This window comes from Periophthalmus magnuspinnatus, chromosome 20 (genome assembly GCF_009829125.3).
Source record: "Periophthalmus magnuspinnatus isolate fPerMag1 chromosome 20, fPerMag1.2.pri, whole genome shotgun sequence".
In the NCBI taxonomy this organism is placed as follows: domain Eukaryota; kingdom Metazoa; phylum Chordata; class Actinopteri; order Gobiiformes; family Gobiidae; genus Periophthalmus; species Periophthalmus magnuspinnatus.
Genome location: NC_047145.1, coordinates 5,246,347 through 5,269,583, shown reverse-complemented (window position 1 = coordinate 5,269,583; position 23,237 = coordinate 5,246,347). Strand labels below are relative to the sequence as shown.

At 37.2% G+C, this 23,237-nt stretch overlaps 2 protein-coding genes across 2 annotated transcripts in view; one reads left to right on the top strand and one right to left on the bottom strand.

Moving 5' to 3' along the window:
- The window catches only part of LOC117388663 (collagen alpha-1(XVIII) chain-like), a 90,152-nt gene that overhangs the window by 20,940 nt on the left and 45,975 nt on the right, over positions 1-23,237 (top strand). The window lies entirely within an intron of this gene.
- Positions 12,124-18,384, bottom strand: LOC117388265 (toll-like receptor 13). Its single transcript, XM_033985772.2, has 4 exons — positions 18,330-18,384; positions 13,783-16,212; positions 13,039-13,156; positions 12,124-12,358 (listed from the first exon to the last, which is right to left on the bottom strand). Exons 2-4 carry the CDS (start codon positions 16,196-16,198, stop codon positions 12,124-12,126), a joined length of 2,769 nt encoding a protein of 922 aa, XP_033841663.1. The 5' UTR covers positions 16,199-16,212; positions 18,330-18,384.

Genomic DNA, 23,237 nt, shown 5'->3' with positions numbered 1-23,237 from the left:
TAGCTAAAATACACACTTCAAATACTCCACATGTATGTAACTGTAACTTAGCCTGGTGGTGTCTCCATGGAGATATATAAGCTTAATGCCATACTGTGTAACTTTCAAGGTAAAACAACAACCTCTCCATTGAATCAAGACGGTAGCAGATCCTCCGCCTGAAAAGTTGCGTAGTGGAGCTTTAACTCATGGAATATCACACTGATTAGCAAAGATACACACTATAAATACCCCTCATGTATGTAACGGTAACCTGGACTGGTGGTGTCTCCATGGAGATAGATAAGTTCAATACCATACTGTGTCACATTCCAGGCAAAACAACAACCTCTCCTTTGAATCAAGCAGATCCTCCACCTGAAAAGTTACACAGTGTAGCTTTAACCCACCAAATAGCTAAGATAAGCACTTGAGTTAGCCCTCATATGCATGTAAATGTAACTTGGCCTGGTGTCGTCTCCTTGGAGATTGATACATTTAATGCGATATAGTGCAACGTTCAAGGCAAAACAACAGCAGCTTCTCCATTGAATCAAGAAAGTAGCAGATCCTCCACTCGAAAAGTTTCACAGTGCAGCTTTAACCCACAGTATAGTGCTCTCAATAGCTCCGATAACCACTTCAGATGCTCCTTTATACTTGAATGCATTGAGAGCAAAACGGTTTTCTTTCTCTTTTGTCTGGTTTGAAGTGACTTGTCAACAGTTTGTGCTTAAGCTAGGTCCAGACAGAGCGGAGCTTCATTCTCTGCGCCTTTCCACAACGTCTTTGACCAAAATGGACGAAAAAACAGTATTGTATTGTACCTGTGCCGTTTCAGACGCCTCTTTGGTTAGCCCTGTTTGCACCAGCTGTCACCGGGATACTGCAGTTTATCACAGATTTAAAATGGAGTCTTGGCAAGAATGAAAAAGACATGTTAGTTTTATTGGAGTTGGAAAGAAAAGGAGCGTTTTATAAGAATTGGGAAAACATGGCAGTAAATGTGAGGAGACAGGATTTTGGACAGAAGAAATGGATATAATAGGAAGTTGCTTAACAGTTGATCTTGTTAGTTAGTATTTCTAAGTACTCCTTTGCAGATCATGTAGCTGGGTGGTCATTAATGAATCTGCCGTATGTTTTCAATCGCTTCTCGATTCTCTGACAAGAAAATGTTACAATTAGATACAGACAGTACACAGTTAACTTATTTTGACCTCAAGAGCTGCTCATACATCCAATCTGTACTGGGGCAAGACAATTGTTGCTCAAATGCATGGGGAAAACAGGTACTACCCCAGATACTAACGTAAACCAAAGAAAAATAAATACATGGGACATGGTTTTTCACTTATTCAAAAGATGTTATTTCTTGAAGAAGATCTACTGTGCGTGTGCCTGCTCTTTAGCTATAATCTATGACACCCAAAACTGCAGAGTCCAATGAGAGCTGGTGTCACTGTAACATATGGCAGTCTTGAAAATAAATAATTAAAGATTTCTCAAAGATGCACAAATCACTCTGAATTCTACTTCGGGTGAGTAAATTGTGAAAGGAAACAACTATAACATGGATAAATGTTCTGAAAAGTCAATTTAGCAGAATAGGTCAATAGAAAAGTCATGCAACACTGTAACACTGTCAATTATTGTCTTTGCATTTAACTGATTCTGAACTCCTAATAATCGTGTTCACATTGACGCAGTTGCCTAAAGTGGCTGGTATAAGTTGCTCAGTGGTTACAAATGTTGATTGAAAATTGAATGGAAAGTTGTTTTGGCTCAAATGCATCTTTTTGCTGTATAGCGTTGGTTAGTTTGGTTTGGCTCTTACAGGCAGGAAGCTTTGGTTTTGACTTTGTGTTCGGTTCTACGGTTTACACTTTACAACTGCGTGTAGCTGGAATTCGGACTCCTTGTGTTTTCCCGTACTTGCAAATGTCTTTCTGATTAGTAGCAATAAAAGCTTGACGAGTTGAACTGTCTACAAATCCCTCAAACCGTTTTTTGTAGAACCGAGGAAACCCATAGTGGCACCGGCCAACAAAACCGCCACATGCTCGTCTTGTGTTGTTGGTTTGGCTTGGATGTTGTTATGGTATTAAACTTATCTATCGTGCATTAATTCTTGATAGATAATAGATAAAAACTTGCATTCTTACTTGGCCTGGTAGTGCCACCTGTCTGTCTCAGTGAAACAACTCCATGGAGATGTGTGATGTGAAAGCAGGTTGTACAAAAAGTTGCACATTGCACCTTTAAACGCGTATAACTGGGACATTTGAATCAACTTCTATATATGACATGCAAAAGTGTACAGTTAAACAGACTAGAACGTACTACATCATGTGCCGTTGTTTTACTTAGTTGTTACTTCAGAAAAATTTGTTACAGAAAAATAGCTTCAATCCGCATTTTCTCTCGAGTCCAGTGAAGCGCAACAGAGTACAAAATCCACCGCTGTCGTCATTTGTACAAAGCCAGGCCTGTAGTTTGAGTGGAGGAGTTTAAATGGACGCTCTGCTGCCAAAAGGGAAAAATCTGCAGACCACAACATTACAGTGAACTGGCTGCGTGCTTCTGCTCTACGCCAGCGTTGACTCAGCGCGAAATCACACACGAGTACAAGGAAACCTAAGACTCGCTGATTTTGAAGGGTTTTTTTTTTTATATTCAAAGCATAATTATTGGAGTTTATGAGATGTATTGTAAGGGTTAGGTAGGATTTGGTGAACAGTGTTTTTTTCACTGTGTCCTTTGGCAAGACACTTCAGCTTCCTGTTAAAGCTTCCATTGCTTCTATTGTTCCAAACTTAATGCCATACGATGGAACATTCTAGGCAAAGCAATAGCATTTCCATGGAAATAAGCACACATAGTGGACATTCTTACAGAAAGTTTACATAACACACCTTTAAAACAGTCAAATCACACTATTTCATGGTCTCTGTAAGTTGTGAAAAGAGCTTATAAACTCATCAAGGTGAATAATTAGGATGTTCTGACTGCATAAGGTGAGTGAGGAATAACTTTGGACCTCTGCAAACTGTTTAAAATGAACTAATTCTGTTTTTCATGTTTTAATACAGTAAAAATTTGGTACAACGTCTTTAACTGTAAATATGAAAGCAAGTAAATAAAATGATGTCATGGTGTATTACGTTCACTGCTCTTTTTCATCATTCAGTTGTAAATCTTCATTGGAAACGTCTTTCTCTGTTGAGCTGTGGCCTGGTGTTGGGTCACATCTGCTCTCAGGGCTGTGTATATTTCGGTGGTGAACATGGTTAAACTTTCCCCCATTCCTGTCCACAAAGGTCATTTTTCACACTACTTTAAACCTAACACTCAGTCCTACCGCGGCTGTTGGCACGGTCAACTCTCTGGAGATTTATGTGTTTCACTCTTAGGTTTCCAAAATAGGATGTAACTAAAAACACAAATGGATTCAAAATGTTTTACAGTAGTTCAAGTGCTACCTAAGCAAATAAGTGGCTTGCAGAATATACCAAGATTGGCCAGTAGACACAAAAAAACAATACTAAAACAGATCTACAGTAATGTACAGTATATAGGCCAGGTCTAAACCAGGTTTTAACCAGATTAAACTAGGACTAAACCCCAAATAAAGATTAAATAAGTTCAAACTCCAAGTAACTAAATGAAGAGCAATTGGGTAATAACACATATTAAAGGTACACTATGTAATTTTACTGGTCAAGTGTCCACCACCTACTTGTTTCCATGGTATGCTTGTATGCCATTAAACTTATCTGTCTCCATGGATACAAGCAAGTAATGCCACCAGGCCAACTTACAGGTCAGATCTATGGAGAGGCACACCTGATCACACTAAGAATCAATTTTATTATTATTATTATTATTATTATTATTATTATTATTATTATTATTATTATTATTATTATTATTATTATTATTATTATTATTATTATTATTAATTTTATTTATTTATTTATTTTTTCCAAGGTATTTTCTTGCAATAAACACATACATAATTAGGATAGATGCAATATATGTTTAATGCTCTACTATGAAACATTCCAGGCAAGCAAGCAGGCCAATCTCCAGAGAAGTTACATCGTACGCCTTTAAACCAGGACTAAACCGGTCTAAGAACTGGTCTATAAACACAAAGGTCTAAACATCACAGTAGAGTGATTTTAATACTATTACAAATTATAATATTAAATAAACGAGATTAGTCAAGGTAGTGAAAAGTGCAGGTCTTAACAGTTTGGGGTTTAGGTAGCATGTTCTTCCATGTTCATGTGGTAATTGCTGCACTGAAAAATGTGTCTGGGAAGTCTGAGTGTGGTTTTATGTGTCTGTGAATGTCTGATATGAAAGCGTAATTATAGATGTAGGACACAGAACAGATGTGGTCCTGTCAGTGTGACGGAGGAAGGGCTGATTTGTGAGGAACAATGAGGCATCAGTGGAGATGTCTCATGTCCATTTCAGTCTATTGTTTTTATTTGTATCTTTTTAGCTTCCTCAAAAATTGTGCATCATCATATTGAGATGCAATCTTTATGTTGACATTAAAAGTGTGGGGAAGTAACTGAATAACTGAGACTACATATTCTGAATACTAGTTTTGAGAAGCTGTATTCTGGTACAGTTACTTTTTGATTTGGTGTTATTCAGAATAGTTAATTTTATAACATCAAAGGAATACATGGTGGTACTTGATCCCACAAAAAAAATAAAAATAAAATAATAATAATAAAACATTGAACATAAAACACAGCTCCGAGTGCATCTGTGATCTTTCCTTCTCTGATCAGTGATACATCAATGAAACAAACACAAAGCAGTTATTAATCCTATTTTGTGTCTTTATATTATAATTTAAATGCAAGTCTGTGTAAAAGTATTCATAGTATTCAGAATACACTGACTGGATTATGTGTCAGAATACGTTACAAAATACATTTTTATGCTGCCATTCAGTATTGTGTAACTATATACATTTTTTAAGTATTTTAGTACATTTCAAATAACAGCTCCATCAAAGGTCATGCACAGTATAAACTACTGCTACTATGACTATTACAGCTACTGCTTCTTCTAGAATAAGCAGTTTAAAAATACAATATTAAACCCCCAGGACATTGTTTGTTTTCCTAATGGCCGTGACTGTCTCTAAAGTATATAAAATACACTTACTTTCATTTTACTTTCAGCTCATGTTTAGAGCAAAACCACAGATCATTGTGAGTGTAGTGTGACTTTTCACAGTATTTACAGCGCTCTGCCTTAGACTTAAAGGGAGGGTATTACACTTACCTGTAACCTCCATAAAATCTAACTCAAATACCTTCTGCAAGAGGTTAGTGGTACAAAACTGAAAGTAGGAATACTGTACTGATACTACTCATGTTTTGGTACCAATCGAAATAACTAGAGTGAGAGTAATTAAACGGATATTTGGAAGTAACATTTTTTAATTTTATAGAATTAATGTAATCGGATTAAACCTTAAAAAAACAAAATTATATCTAAAGGCAAAGTAAAAATGTTTTAGTAACTTAAAGTCATGCCATGTCTCCATGGAGATGTGATTGCTTTGCCTGTTAATTTCTATTGTGTGTAGTATTAAAGTTATTTATCACCATGGCGATACCCCAGGCCAAGTTACCAGTCAATCTGTGGAGAGACAAACCCACTCACCAAGTATTGTGTCAGAAAAACTAGTTTTGGAAGTACAATTTGTCAAGTAAATTTGGCCTATTTAAAGGTATAGTGTTAAACTTTATGGAGATGTCATGTGACCTGTATGATAGAAGTACAACGTTAAAATCATACTTCAGAACATTCTCCATGGAGATAGATGAGTTGTATGCTATACTGTGAAAGATTATAGTCAAGGAAGGAAGGAAGAATATTTCCATGGAAACAGACAGGAGAAGGCTTTTGCCAGGCCAAATGAGAGTCAAGTTTGTGGAGATGCAAGCCCGCTTATATAAGGACCCATATATTTCACTGCAATAAACACAACCAAAATGAAAAAGCATGTTTTTATTCTGGCCTATTTTTCAGCTAAAAGGTGACATAGTGTGGCTTTAATATAACTAATAATACCCACCTGCTGCTTTTATGCACTCACCAAATGATAGTTTTTCCCTATTAAATCAACAGAACTGACACTGGTCCAGTCCTGTTGCATATTGTAAATACTTTGACTTCCTTATGGGGTACTGTAAACTTTTCACATTTTCCAAGTACTATGAGTAGCTTCAAAAAGCCGCTTGTTTATTGTCCTCTCTGCTCTGAATCAGTACAGCTGCTTTTGTCATGTACTTGAACTTAATGCATTTTCCACATTGAAGGTTGTATGGTTGGGTTGTCTGTCTATAAGTCTGATTTTCTATAGTAAATTGTTTCCAGTCTCTTCTATGGCACTGACACTAACAGAGCAAATTGTAAACACGTGGCACAAATCTGAACCACCTGTGGAGATGATGGCTGTGTGTGGAGATGGAAGAAGACACAAATACAGTTAGTACAATGGAAGGATGACAGATTGGTTTAATATGTAAATCAATGTGTGTACTTAAAAAAAAATAACAAAATAAAACTCAACCATCAGCTTTCCAATTCTATAATCTCATTTGGGTTAAAGCTGCACCATGTAACTTTTCTTTACTGAGATGGTATTGTTTTGCCAGGAATGCTCCACAGTATGACAATAACCTTATCTATCTCCATGGAGACCAGTATGTGGCGCCACCAGGCCAACTTATAGGTCAGAATAGCAATAATTTGAATGGCATATTGTGAAACATACCATGCCAAGCTATAACATCTCCATGGAGACAAACGGATGACAACCCCCACCCGAAAAGTTACATAATGTGCCTTTAAAGGTCCTATATTACACAAAATAGATTTCTGTGAGATTTAAGCCATGTTATAATGCTGCGACCTCATCAAAAACATAGCCAGAATTGTGTTTTGTTTAATTTTTATTGTTTCAGTAATCCTCATTTATTAGTGTGTCTACATCTCCAAAGCTCAAACTGTTCTGTTCTACCTTGTGATGTAATAAAGTACTAGTATTTAAGTTAAGTTCACTTCTGTGCAGTAGAGATTGGCGATTCCGAAGCTGGAATTATTGAAATGAGTCTGTATGAAGTTTAAAAACACATTGGAGCACTTCCTGTATTACCCTATGACATCACAAGGTGGAACAGAGTGTTCAGTTTGAGAGAAGAACTCAGAGAAGCCTAAATATGCAGGGATTGTGTGTTAGACATGTGTAAATGAAACAAAACATAACTCCAGACATGTTTTTGATGATGAAACAACATAGATCAGAAAGCAGCGTAATATGTTCCCTTTAAAGTTGCATGCAAACAGCTGATTGGTTGGAATATAGCGTGTGAAACAAACTCATCTTGGTAAATCAATACAGCTGTCAATCACTTGCTCTGAAGTGTATCCTCTCACCCATTCATCGTGCTATATTGGCAGGACACTTTCGGAGTTAGCTGGTGTCAGTGGAGGAATAGAAAAGACCTGTGTTAGAGTCCACTGTCCTGAACTGTATAAACAGACTGTATGTTTTCAGAGAAGGGGGAGAGTCATCACTGGGGGGTCATATCACCTGGACCGTGACACCGCACACATGAAACTAAACTGCACTGCTGGGAGCCTCACTAAACCTCAAAACATCACATCACCTTAGGCTTAGATCAGCAATCCATTCTCTATATACTGAAGATCCTATATAACACAAAATTGACTCTTGTGAGATTTTTGTGTTATGCCAAGTCAGCAAAACTAAAACATACATTTTCCCTTTGTCATCTTTCATTAAAAGATGACACATGCACATAGTTACATCTCAATTGCAGAGCGCTGGAAACATTTACAACTCAACCATAATAACTCTTGAACACTTGACCCTGAGTAGTGTGCTGCATCTTGTAAACATCCTCACTTCAAAATGGCCACTCCTTAAATGGCTTTATCATTGTTTTGGCAGTAACGTCTGGGAGTCCTTGAGGCACACTGTAGGAGGAATTTCCCCACTAAAAAACTCGCCAGTAAACTTGACCTGGTTCAGTCCCTATAGAAGTGATAAGCGGAGTGATTTGTCCCATATATGACATGATTTGTAGGTTTACTTATATAATTACTGATATAGAAAATGCGCAAATCAATGTATTTGTAAGTTTAAAGCAAGATATAAGTGGTACAGTGCCATACGTCCGAGTTTGCAATCAGTAAAAAAGCTCTATATATGCACAGGTCACAACTACTTTTATTTTACTATAAAACTTGGTACAGCCCCTTTACAGACCTTGTTTTGCTTCGAAAACAAGAATATTATAGTTTCATTTTCAAGGTTTCTCCCAGGCAATTAGACGTGAACAGGAAGTCCCCCGTCCCTCAGTGTCCCCATACTCAAAAGGTTAGCACAACATGGAAACTGTGAGACAAGTGCTTTTTTGTATTATTTTAAATACAAAAATATGGAGGTGACAGTTGTAAAAGCGTCTAACAATCGCACGTTAACACACTTTATAACATGACTTATAACAAGCCCCATTAATGGAACTTTGAACAACATAAGCAAACTAACGCAGAGTGATATTAAATAAGGCTTGTTTAAACTATACTTTCAAATGTACTTTATTATTTAAGTATAAAGTACCAGCGAGAACATGCAAACTCCACACAGATTCAGGAAGAACATGCAAACTCCACACAGACACAGAGAGGACATGCAAAAAACATCCAGACACTGAGAACATGCAAATTCCACACAGACACAGGGAGAGCATGAAAACTCCACCCAGACAAAGGGATAACAGGTAAATACCACGCCTACACAGGAAGAACATGCAAACTCCACCCAGACACAGGTAGAATTGTGGACATCAACCAGACACAGGAAGAATATACAAATTCAACAAGGACACAGGAGGAACATGCAAACTCCATACAGACACAGGGAGAACATGCAAACGCCACACAGACACAAGGGGAACATGCAAACTCCACACAGACACCGGAGGAACATGCAAACTCCACACAAAAACAGGAAGAACATGCAAACGCCACACAGACACAGGAAGAACATGCAAACTCCACACAGACACAGGGAGAACATGCAAACGCCACACAGACACAGGAAGAACATGCAAACTCCACACAGACACAGGGAGAACATGCAAACTCCAAAAGCCCGGGCAACGCGAGAGTCCAGTTCTTTTTATTGTGCGGTGAAACTGTGACGTTTTGTCAAAATTGAATACTGCAGAATACCACTGGCACACAGAAAACGTTACTCAACTCTCTACTCTAAGACTTCAAAAACATTTCTAATACTTTTCACAGACACACAACAAATCCTCTGGTCAGACTATTGTAGTATGCTTTTCTCCCACAGCAGAGGCGTGTTAAACCAGTCACTCAGCCATGCCAAAAGTCAAAGGTGGCTATTGTTTGTCCATTAGGTGTAAACTACATCTCTTTAAATGCGCTGATGGATCACTGCTGCTACATTTTACGCTCCCTTTCTCTCATTCATCAAGTCCTCTAAATCCACTCTCTCTCCCCACAATAGTCATTCAAAAGTGCTTTAGTCTTATCTTCAAAAGTCTGTATTGAATGCTTTTCTAGCGGCAAACTGCCAAGAACAAGCGGTACGTTTTGTTTTTTCCTATTGGAGTGGAGACTATAATTCCTCTGCTCCAACACAGCTTGTGGTAAACCGGGACAACATGCAGTTTAGATGGAGCTGTCGATCTCTGGCTCTAGGGAGGTAGACCACGACTGCTAGGTTTCAGATGACATCACAACATTCTATAGTCCCATAATATTTAACACAGATGGGCGCAGCTAAAATTAATATGGTTAAAACATAGATTTTGTCGTAATACAGTGAGTTTCTAGCTCTAGTCACTAAGAAAAATGATCAGGTTCAACATTTGTGCATTTAGGGAAATCTGGCTCTTGCCCCCCCATTGGGATCATGACATCATCTGAAAAGTACCAACAGATCACGGAAAGAACTAAGAACAAAGGCCTTGTTCACACCACTGCTAAAATATCCCAAACTGTTATCCTTAAAAATAGTTTTCCTTACAAGAAAATCGGTTATTGATCGCTGATTTAGCCTTATCTAGCCTAGCAATTTAGCCTTGGAGTTTACTTTGGCTCAGTTGTGAGGATTGGGGAGGTTTGCAGTTAAATTCCCTCTTCATTCCCTTTGTGCAACTTTAAGATTCAACATTAACTTCACCCATCTCTGTGTTATGACCACAGACTGTATAAAGAAGTGGACTAAGTGAGTGTGACGTCATCCATAGCGTTCGGCTCCGGTCAAATGAAACTCATCAGTTCCATATTTGATAATTCTGACCACGGGTATCATAGCAACCAAAGCGTTAATCCGGAGAGAGGCTGTTGAGAGTAACGTCCCTTCCCGCCGCACCAGCAAGCAAGGAGCAGGTTAGCTATGTCAATTTATATATACAGTCTATTGTTATGCCTTAGCTTGCCACCACTAAAAACTAATAGGTCTATGTGTAATGGAGTAATATAGTATATGTTCAAAGTAGAAAATGCCACGATTCAGACTATTATCATCAGTATTACAGTACACTTTTGTCCTCTTTATTTGTTTTATTAAATATTTCCAAAAGAGTATGTTCACTTGTATAATCCTGGACTATGATACGCTCTTTTTTCCACTCCTCTATTGGACGGTTTGAGGTTAAAGGGCAAATATTTGAGTCGGAGAGGTCGGTCTGAGCCAAGTATTGCTTCTGTCTGCTTTTCCAACACACATGAACACAGCTCTCCGCTCCATTCACTCCTTATCTTCCATCTTAATATGGGGCACCGCTGCTAGTGAGGAACAGTAGCACCTTTGTTAAGCATTTTTACCTGAATTTTATGCCGTAACTTGGGTCAAACTGCAGCAGTATATTGCATATGCTATAATGTTGCTTGAACACAGAGTTTTAGTGTAATTATTTAAGTGTATAGCACAATTAGTACATAAAGTAATTCAAAGTGCTTTACAGAATATTCTCAAACTTGACGTAACAAGATCCAACTCAGAAATCCCAAACTAAACTAGTCTTAAACTGCGGCATAAATGTGTCAAATGAAAAGCTATGATCCAGGATAAAGAATGAATGAATCCAGAATGTCTTATGTTTGAAGTTGTATTTCTAGGAAGCTGTTCTGTAGTGACATTTACAAATAAGGTACAACAAATTTGATGGATTAATATCTGACTAAAACATAAGTATCATAATGTTGGTGTCGCAACTGAAAAAGCTCGGTTGGTGCACCTCTTATGATCTAAAAAAGGGCTAAATCAAACTGGGAAAAACATTTGGCAAACCAGGTGTAACCCAGGTCTAGACTAAACCTGGATCAAAGCAGGATTATAATAAAACTGAAACAAAAGGTGAAGCCTGACTGAAGTAAACTAGGCTTGAATTGAGCATTTGAAGCCTGTGAACCACCATTGTTCCTGGCAGTCAGTATGTGTCACGCTGTGCTAATGAACAACTTATCTTTCTTCCAAATCTGTATCGTATTAGAAGAGTACAACGTTTTTACAACCCTAAGTCAGGTTAGAGGATATAGATATAGAGCAAGCACAATATTACAGAGAAGAACACAACACTGTTTTGAGAAAAAGGTTTAGTGGAATCCCAGTGAAAATCAATGAAGGCTCTAATTATAAAACGCAAAATAATTTACATTCAATTTGACAAAAAATGAATTTAAAAATGAAATACATAGGTTACACAACAAATGTCATTAAAAAGAAAGTGACAGATTTAATAAAGTGTTAAATAGTCTAATCGTGCACAGTAAAGAGTAAAAACTTGTGTAAATCAAAACAATATTATTACAAGATTATCAAAAAAGTTCATCTTATATTTAATATTGATAATGTCTTACACATCCAGTGCTTTACAGGCTTACCAAAGCCTCTGCACCATCGGCCCCTCCGACCACCACCAATCACACACACACAGGGCAAATTCATACCAGGCAGGTGGGTAAAGTGTCTTTCTTAAAGACACAAAACAGAAAAAACACCAGGTCTTCCTCGACCACACTGTCACCCCTTACACAGTGCAGTTACAGGTTAGTAGCATGTGGGTTGGGGTTGGCCACAGGGTTGTGTCCACTCTCCAGAGCTCTTTGGACTTTCTCCCAGAACAGTGCCTTACTCCCACGGGCCTGGTTCCAGCTCAGATATGTGTGGCTCTTCACTAACTTCCTGATTTGGTAGAATGGACTCAGTTGATTGGATGAGAGCTCCTCCAGAAACAACAGGATCAGCACATCCTTCTTCTCATCGAACAGACGGAAGCTGCATAAAAAGACATATTCATATTCATTTACTGAGATTTATTCTGTTCATATGCAGCACTGTCACTCTTATTGTACATAATAGTCTATTTTTTACTACAGTCTATTTTTAGTTTATTTTTTAAGTCTATTTTTAAATTATTTTAAGCTGTTATCTATTATCTTGTTTTATTGCATGTTACCATTCTCCTGCTGTTCTTAAACTGTGCGGTGCAATATTGGAATTTCCCCACTGTGGGACTAATAAAGGCATATCTGATCTTATCTTATATAAGGTATGAATGGTGGGATTAGGCTAAATAACTCTGTCGGTCATGACACAACAGTAGACTATAGACCCATAACTATGGGTTAATATCAAATCAGTTGAAAATCTAGTCAATGGGGCAGGTTCTGTCTTGGTAATAATGCTCATCTAGGAAATGGGAGGTTGGTGGCTTTAGCATCGCATACTGTGTTCCCTTGAGCAAAACACATCATTGAACTACCTTTGTTTAAGTGTTGCCTGGAAAATGTTGGGCAGAGTTCATTGACATCTCTGATCAGTCTACCACAGAGCAGCTCTGGGCAAACAAGTAGCTTCACATCAAACCTGCTTGTCTCCATGGAGATACTATTACTTATGGTGTGCAGTTTGACATGTTTATTATGTTACATGTGGTCTTGAATGAACTTGAGTACCTGGCCAACTGAATCTCCCGGGAGCACCACTCACTCTGGAGGTAGTGGCTGCTGATCACACACAGAGTCTTTCTGCTGCTGTAGATGGCGTCTGTGACGTTCTCAATGATCGGTTTCCCTGACAACAAACCACAACATGATTAAAATCCAATCTAAAGAGCTGAATGATTGTGTCAAGCTACTTCTCAGACAATAATAAGAAATACTTTTACTTTGAAGTCTAGTTCAATAATGTAGTGAAGGAAAGAGTACAGATTCCTTCTTTCTAAGTGAAGTAATAAGTACTTAAGTAAATTTTACAGTGAATAAAGTACAGTTATCTAAAATGTGTACTTAAGTACAGTACTTTACTACTTGTACTGTGTTATGTTCCCCCACTGAACAGACAAATCAGGTGCCTTCTTTTCTCGAGTTCATCCCTGCTAGCGTTAGCAACAGGTTTGATCCTCAGTCTTACTAATCGCCCACTTCCCTCTAAACTAGTGGTGTGGACAGGAAGGGGCGTTGCCTTCAACCACCTCATCCCTGATTGGCTTTTTGGTTGCTATGATACTCGCGATCGGAATTCCAAATGTGGAACTCGGCTCCAAATCAGCCGCTATAACTGCTAGCCTCGATGAACTTCATTTGGCTGGAGCTGAGCACTGTGGGTGACACCAACTCAGTCCACTTCTACACAGGCTACAGTTGCAGCCCTAAAGTACAGATACATACAGATATAAACATAACCTGGCTTTGAGTTACCTGGTTGAAAGTCACGATGGTGCAGACACAGCTTCCATCCCTGCTGCTCCTCCAGTTCAGGAACTAACTCTCCGTAAACCCAGTCCTCATTGTGAACATTGTAGGACACAAATGCATCATAGACACTAGGACTTTCTTGTTTCTTCTTTTTACTGTCATAGAGAAAAGCCTGCAGCAGATAGAAGCCATAGACCAGTCGCCAGCGCATAAAGTGATAGATGAACGATGAGAGGAGAGTGAACAGGACCAGACCAGAGCTAAACAGGAAGCAGAAGAGCCTAGTCCCCTCCCAGCACAACTGCACTTTAAAGTCTAGCAGAAACTGTCCATCTAGAGACAAAGGAGAGGAGCATCTGTACTGAAAAGCATTGACCACTTGAACCTGTTTGTTTTTGATCACCCATATAATGAACCCTGCATTTGAACAGTCACATGCAAATGGGTTCTCAGACAAGTCGAGGTATTTCAGTGAAGGAAGAGTCTCAAAAATTGTCTCATTGATGATTCGTAACTTATTGTTTCTTAAAATCAATTTTTCCAGTTTGGTTAGAGTAGATGTAGAGAAAAAATTCAAATTTTGAATTTTATTGTGAGACAAGTCTAGAAATTTTAATTCTGAAATTGTTTTGAACAGGTCCGGGTCTGGACTAAACTCCACACAGTTGGTAATTGTGACGTTTTGTAAGTGCGGAGCTTCCAAAAATGTGTCTGAAGGAATGTAACAGCAAAATGTGTCCAGCGAAAACACCTGTAGATTTGTCATGTTGTGAAGATTACACAGAGCCTGATCAATACACACGTTTCTGTCCACTTCGATGGTTAACTCTTGAAGAGAAGAAATGTTAAAAGTCATTGGCTTTGAGACCACAGTTTGTTCGTTAGTTGAGATGAACACAACAAGACGTTCCAGATGTCCCAAACCTGAAATAACGCCTCCACTTTGGTACTTTTGAGAAAAAGTCAAATGTCTCAGATTCAAAAGTCCATCAAAAGCACCGTTCTCCACATTAGTTGCTGATTTTGATTTTATGTTTAAATCTGTAAGATTTAACATGTTATTAAAAGTTTCTTTGTGAACTAAGACAAGGTAGTTTTCTTCAGCACTGAAATTGGCCAAATTGGGAAAACTGATTCCAAAAGTATTGTCTAAAGTAGAAAAAGCATTATTTTCAAGATAAAGTACTTTTATATTCTTAAGCTCCTTCAATACACATTTTTTAAGTTTAGAAATTTTGTTGGAATTAAGATTCAGTTCTGTTAACATTGGCAAATTAAAAAAATCTGAACACTGAAGTTTTGTAATGTGGTTGGATTGAAAGGACAGATGTGTGAGGGTGGATAGGTTTCTGATGGCTGTGGGTATTCGGGCTAAATCATTTTTCTCTATGTTGAGTCTTGTGAGACGTGTTAACATTCGGAGGGAGGACTCTGATAGCTCCCGCATTGAATTTATGTAAAAAAACAGTTCAGTGAGATTAGAACAGGACTGTAGGTAAGAGTCATTTATCATAGGTAAGTATGTTAACGTTATTCCCAACTTCTGTAAAGATGGAATAGTGCACGCTGCATCCATCACACTTTGGTAAAATGGACTTCTTTGACTGTTGAACTCAAGAAACTCCACTGAATCAACACTTTGTAAAATGGACAGATATCTCTCTGTTGTTAATCCTGGATCAGCAAAAATTAAATGCCTCAAGCTTTTCAAAACTGCTTTATTTGGTACATCCCATTCAAATTCAACACTGTCACTCCATAAAATAAGATATTTTAACTGAGGCAAAACATTAGAGTGAACACTGAACTTTTTTAGTGACCTGTCATTCAACTGCAACGTTGTAAGGTTCAGGAGAGGGAATGGACAAAGTTTGTCTTCAAATGATTGTACATCTCCGGATAAAATCCTTATAGACGGAGTGTGAGAAATTATATTAGTCAAATCCACAGGGTAAACCTCAGACATGTACAGTTCCTCCAGTGAATTCAAAGGCTCAAACACAAACTTTGAAATGTTTCTAAAAAGATTAAATGACAAATCAAGAAAAATCAAGTTGGACAGTCCCTTAAACATGTTGTCTGTCAGGTTTTCTAAATTATTTACCGCCAGATTCAGATGAGTTAATGATGATAGATCTATAAAAGCCCCGTCCTCTATGAGTGAAATATGGTTATTTCTTAAACGTAAAGTCTTAAGTTGTGTGAAGCCTCTCAGATCAGTCTGTCTGATTGTCTGGATGCGGTTTTTAGTCAGAGCTATCAGAGTAGCACTTTTGGGAATGTCAGAGGGAATTGTGGTCAAGTCATTTTTTGTACAGTCTATTTTAGTTTGGTCATAGAAGTCGGCTGTGCAGTTCTTTAAAGAGTAAAAGAGTGATGGAGGCGGCAGAAGCACCAACAGAAGTGACAGAAAAAACATTGTGACGAAGGCTCCTGTGAAAAGACAACAGGTCAAAACCTCAAAAGTGCAGAGCTAGAGTTTTTTACACAGTGAGGAGACGTGGTAGAGCAGCCAAATATACTCAAGTATGAGTAAAGTTACTTCAAAAGAATATTACTCAAGTTGAAGTAGTGGTGCAACTTAGAGTAAAAAAGTATTTAGGAAAAATACTATCAATAACTTAAAGAGTAATGGTAGTATGTGATTTAGAATTTGAAGTTACTGTACTCAAACTACATTATATCTGGAGGAAATCATGTTATATTGTCAACATAATGCTTTTGTTTTTATTTTATTTTATCTTATTTATTATTACTATTGCTTTGCTCTTCACCATATACATGGAAAACAAACTTGCACATTTACAGACAAAGCAATATACATTCATTTACAAGACATGTTTAACCAAACTGTATTCATCACACCGGAAGATCATTTGTAGATTAATACTGGGAAGAGGAGCAAAGCTTTTTCTCAAATAAGAGACACTGCCTGGCCAAAAAAAAAAAAAAAGGCACACACTCTAATATTTTGTTGTTCTGCCTTTAGCTTTTATTACGGCACACATTCGCTGTGGCATTGTTTCGATTTCGCTTCTGCATTGTCACAAGTCGTATTTCCATCCAGTGTTGCACTGATTTTTCACCAAGATCTTGCATTGATGATGTTAGAGTCTGACCGCTGCACAAAGCCTTCTCCAGCACATCCCAAAGATTCTCAATGAGGTTAAAGTCTGGACTCTGTGGTGGACAATCCATGTGTGAAAATGATGTCTCATGCTCCTGAACCACTCTGTCACAATTTGAGCTCGATGAATCCTGGCATTGTCATCTTGGAATATGCCCGTGTCATCAGAGAAGAAAAAAATTCATTGATGGAATAACCTGGTCATTCAGTATATTCAGGTGTCAGCTGACCTCATTCTTTGAGCACAGACTGTTGCTGAACCTAGACCTATTGGCTTCATTAAATCCAGGTGGTGACTTTTTTTTGTCCAGACAGTGTATAACTCAAGAGTAAAAGTAAGTTCCTAAAAAATGTATTCTAGAAAAATACAATTCAAAAAGCAACTGAAGTAAATGTAGCTGAGTATGACCCTCCTCTGACACTGAATAAAAGCACTGGCCACCAGGGGGCGTTAAACATATTGTGCTGTTTTTCAGGTACTGAACTAAACTGTGTCCTACACTGTGTTGAACTCACATGAGTAGATCATTGTTCTACATTTTGTTCATTGTAAAACAGAAATTTGATCTTTAAGAGAAGAATAATCCATTTAAAAAGATAATAGAGATGAAAATGGTGATGATGGTGATGATTTGGTTTTGGCTTAAAAGTGCACTGTGTAACTTTTCTGATGGAGGACCTGCTTGTTTCCACAGAGGTGTTATCGCTTTGCTGGGAATGTTCCACAGTATGGAATTAAACTTGTCAATCTCTAGGGACAAGAAAATAATGCCACCAGGCCAAGTTACAGATCAGATCTGTGGAGAGCTGGCCCTGCTCACAGTAAGAATGCATGTTTTTTCAAGGTATTTTCCACAATTAAAACACCCGTAATTCAATAAACATCAGCGTGATAAGTTCAGTGTCGTAATGTGGACAATTCTAGAAAAGCAATATTCAATCTTACCTGGTGTCAAACCCCCTCTAAGAAAATTGCATAATGAAACTTTAATAGAAAGATTTATTTGGATTCATGCCCTCAACTCATAGGAAATATTTCACCATTTCATTAAAAATAGTTTCTCTCTCTCTCTCTCTCTCTCTCTCTCTCTCTCTCTCTCTATATATATATATATATATATATATATATATATATATATATATATATATATATATATATATATATATATATATATATATATATATATATATATATATATATATAGTATTTCACATCAAATAAAGTTGCATGTATTACATTTTAATGTAAATTGAGGTCACTGAAGCTAATCAGTTGAAACATAAAATTCCTTTAGTCCTGTTTTGGTCCAGTCTAATACCTGCCTTATTTTTGTTACCAAACATCGACTAGTACTTGAATACTTGACAGTAATGTTAAATGAATGTTATATAATTTAAAAAGCCTTAACAAAGATAAACTCACCGCTGCTGCTCCACTGCAGTGAAGAGGAACTGAGAGAGTCTTGGACGACTTTTGAGATATTTAAATTAACACAAAAAGAGGAAACAGTTGAAATGATAAGACTGAGACTTCGAATACATTCAAAACACAGTCATCTGTTAGGAGTGTTATATTTTATCTTATATCAGTGTCAGCAGAGTCGGAATTAAAATAATCAAAATATTGTGTGCCAAATTTCAATGATCTATGGCAAACACTTTTTTTTTTTTTTTTTTTTTTTTAACCCATGTATTTCTATGAGAAATGTTGGACGTTGCCATGGCAACACGATTGCAAATAGAGGCATGTTCTCATTGGCTTTTTTGTTCAGTATGGCAAGACACAATTTAATACTTCTAAAAATGCCTTTTTTTGGTTTGTAGGTTGGCCACACCCACATTTTCTGATTCATCAAAATTCAAAAGACTAGTCTGTAATTACACATGGACTAGTCCATTTTGATCAGTTTGTATGCTTTTACAATGAAAGTGTAACAAATTCAAATGTGAGAGGTAAAATTTTGCAAAAATCAGGTTCCACCCATGACTTCCTGTAGGGATATAATATTTTACTTGTCTTGACATGTCCTATGCTTGTACCAAATTTTATTTGTCTACTATGAAAAGGGTCTCTCATTGCCGTAATGTATTTTGGCTTCACCAATGCACTGGTCCAAAAGAAGCCTTTATTTACTTTTATTGTACCTTTATTGATCTGAAAAAAGCATTTAACACAATTAATCATTCAACCCTACTAAAAAAAACTTGAAAGATATAGTTTCAGAGGAGTAATTTGGGACTGGCCAAGACAGGGGTGTCCAAACTATGGCCCGAGGTCCCAATGCGGCCCTCAGACCAGTTTATATTGGCCCTCAGATCTCCTGCTGAACTGGCCCAAATGATCATAAAAAGTACTTTTTATAGCAAATTAAACTGTTTCTACCACTATAACCTTAAACATCACATTGCAGTGTGACACAGACCTAAAATTAATGTATTTCAAGGCTTATACAGCGGGTCTGTCAAAGCTGTGTAAAAAGCATCGCACTGCATTGATCACCAGTCTGTGGCCCTCCGCTTTGAGTATGGTTTGAGATGTGGCTCTCGATAAAAAAAGTTTGGGTACCTCTAGGCTAACAGATTATTTAAAAAGATAGGTCCGGTATGTTAAAATGGGAGAATACTCATCTGAACACCTTGGCATTGCTTGTGGGGTCCCCCAGGGGTGAGTGTTCGGGCCCATGGTTTTCAATCTCTATATAAATGATATTTTTAATGCGTCACATTCATTAAAACTAATTCTCTTTGCTTATGGCACATTTTTTATAGAAGTTTTGATTATAATGAGCTTGTAGACACTGTAAATGTGGAAATAAGTAAAATAAAACAATGGATTGATACAAATAAAGTATCATTAAATCTAAGCAAAACTAAACTAATGAAAAAACAGCCCAGAATTACCAATAAATATAAAGGGTGAACAAATTTAAAATGTATTTGAGAATAAGTAATTATGGACAGGAAATTTTCATAGAGAGCCCAAATCCAGCACATAAAAACTAAAATAAAGTAAAGTAAACTAAAAGAGCCTCTCAATTATAAATAACGCAAAACAATATCTTGATCACAATAGAGTGTATTGTGATCAAGATATTGTTTTGCGTTATTTATAATATACACTATACTGCTCACTCTCCCTTATTTCACATATTGTTTTGAAATATGAGGAAACAATTACCAATGATCAACTAAGCCATTATTCCCATTGCAAAAACGAGCAGTGCGGATCATTCACAATGTTTTTTGAGAAGTTTTTGTATAAAGACATGGTCTGGTCTGAATACTGAGAGAGATGAGTTTAAATTATTGTCATATTGCACTTTCTCTGTATCAGTGTTGGTTCTACTTTATTCTCATTGTTGCCATTGCTGTATACTTGTTCTAAACATGTTGGTATGTTTTTCTTTCTGTTGCAATTTAAAAATGATTCATGTTAATTATAGTAACACTGTACATCTAAATTGTCAGTGACCTTTTGCTGCAGTTATTGCCATGAATTGAATGAATGTATGTATTTTTTTTGTTTAACTAAAAAGGAAGCTTAAACAAAGCATTTAAGTTTTGTTATAAGGGAAGAAACAGGTGCTGATTAATATGTTTTCTTCTTCCCACTCCTTTCCTAAAAAATGAGAGCTTAAATAAGAAATAAAAAAGTGAAATGTACATTAAGTGTACCGGATACACGTGTTCATTAATCTGATCGAAACAAATAAAATAAATGAGGAAAAAAATTGAGATGGCGCTATTGAGTAATTTTGAAATATACATTTTTTTTGCAGTTCAAAATAATACTTTTTTCGCCAACCTTGAATTTTAGGTCCAATAAAATTGACTTTTCCTTAACGTTCAGGGGTCAAAAATGGTCCCCTCGCAGCCACAGTGTACACGCCACCAAGATCATCTTGCCTCTCCTCCCCACTTTCATCACTCCTCCCCCCAAAATCAGCATCCATTTATTATGACTTCTTTCATTTCAATGAAACATTTTCTGACATTGCCACACCTGCATGGTTGGAAATAGATGTCCTCATTGACTTTTTTGTTTAGTATGATGTGGGGAATATAGGAAATTTTTCACAAGTCCATGACAAATCGATTGTCTTATAGAAAATTTGCAAGGAGATGTCCTAAATGCAAATGTGTGCACTTTTGTCATTCCCGGGTTTGATCCAATATGGCCATGGCCAACTTCCTTTACGGTTTGGAGCGGGGACGTAATATCATTTTTTTCATGACATGTTCTATTTTTTTATCTGAGTTTAAGATTTTTACATTTGCCCCATGAAAAAGTTGTCTTTCATTGTGTTTTTTTTTCAGGGTCTTTGCTAAAAATTTGAGCTCACTGAATTTTAATTTTTGACAACACCCAACACAACACCAGTGACCAGCAACTGGCATGTCGGGTGTTGTTTACTACTTAATTTTTGCCATTTTCCTGGCTCTGCGTGCGGTTTTAATTAGTCCCTCACCACGACGTTGTCTCAGACTCAGGCCTAATAAAATAAATAAATAAATAAAAACTGCTTTGTTACAGATCTATAACATTGACTTCAAGGTTCGATATTACACAAAATTGACTCTTGTGAGCTTTAAGCAATGTTATAATTTTGTTACCTCATCAAAAACATACCTGGAGTTGTGTTTTGTTTCATTCACACATGTTTGAGTAACACTTTATTATTAGTCTGTCTACACCTCCAAAACTAAAAATGCTCTGTTCCACCTTGTGATGTCATGAAGTGATAGATTTCAAGTTAACAGCTCCATTTACCTTCTTCAGTAGAGACTGGAAAGCCAGGGCTGAAATTATCCAAATGATTCTCATGGAGGTGTGTCCAGTTTTAAAACACAGTGAAGCACTTCCAGTTAATTATAACATGACATCACAAGGTGGATCAGAGTGTTTGTTGTTTGTGAGAAGCCTTAATATTTGTGTGTTAAACACGTGTGAATAAAACGAAGACCCAACTACAGGTCTGTTTGTGATGGGGAAACAACATTATAACATAAATCAGAAAATAGCTCAATATGTGTCCTTACAGCTTACAGCCTTTGAAAAGTAGACCCCTTGTGATTTGTACACAGGAAGTCTTTGCCACTGTGTACATTATCAGGCGTTAGCAGGACTGCAGTGTGTTGGACCACCAGCCAAGAAGAACCCAGCATTCCCAAATGTCCCAAATAGGAATCCTGGACCAAAGACAAGAATGTGTTACCACTCACAGACCTACCCAGCACTACCTGCCCTATATAAAGGGCCTGTTGTCTATAAGGCCGTAAGATGGTAGTGAAACCTAAAAAAGTATGCCATTTTCCTGCTCAAATATGGACTCAGCCTGAACTGAGAGTTTGAGAGTCAAATGTTTGGCTATAAAAATGTTCCACAGTACAGCGTTACACTTTTCTATCTTGCATTTATTTTACTGTGAGCAAAGTCACCACTCCACAAATCTAACCTTCAATTAGGTATTTTTTTCTTGTAAGTTTGGAGGGGTCTGAACAAGGTTTAGCCTTACCTATTTTAATAAAATTTGGCATGTTCGACGGGGCAGATTAATAACACTCAAAGGGCCGTGTAGTTTGTCCGTGTCTGCTCTAGCTTGACCATAACCTTAATCATCATCTCAAAACCGGTCCATAACCTTAACCGTTATCCTACCACCCAAAAAATATAGGAACATAAAGCTCTAAGAACATAAAACCCCTTTTCAACTTTTTAAAACAATGTTTTTGGGAACTTGGGGCTTGCAAGGTGAGCTGCTGAGACAAGTGTACTGTGGAGTAGCAGCGTGAGCTGCAAACACATGTTGCAAGTTAAATCTCCCATGTATTTTATTTAAATCATACAACAGAGTATAAGAGTCACTTAAAAAAAAAAATTATGCGGGCACTATGAAAATAAAGTCGTAACATTTTGACATTAAAGCCGTAACACCGCGTAAACATGAGCTGCCACTGCTTTAGCGCACAGCTCCACAAACCTGGGTCAAGGGAATAGATTTGGTTCAATTTGAGCATTTAACTTTTTTTTTTAACTATACAGTAATCTCGACTTGACAAATGATACCAAAAATGCTCTTTAGACAGTAGAATGTGACGTTCAACATTCAATCATAATACTTTCTTTTATATTCCCATGTCTTATATCTGTGTAATCCCTCAGTCGTCCAGTAGGTTCATAGTTGTCCATGGGTGTATACTAGTCTATGTGGTTTGATACTTGTTCTGATACAGCTCAAGACCAGAACTTCTAAAGCTATGCAGGAAAGATTAATTACTGAATGTGCTCAAATGAGTATCCAGTTCCAATACTAGTTTTATTATTGATTTG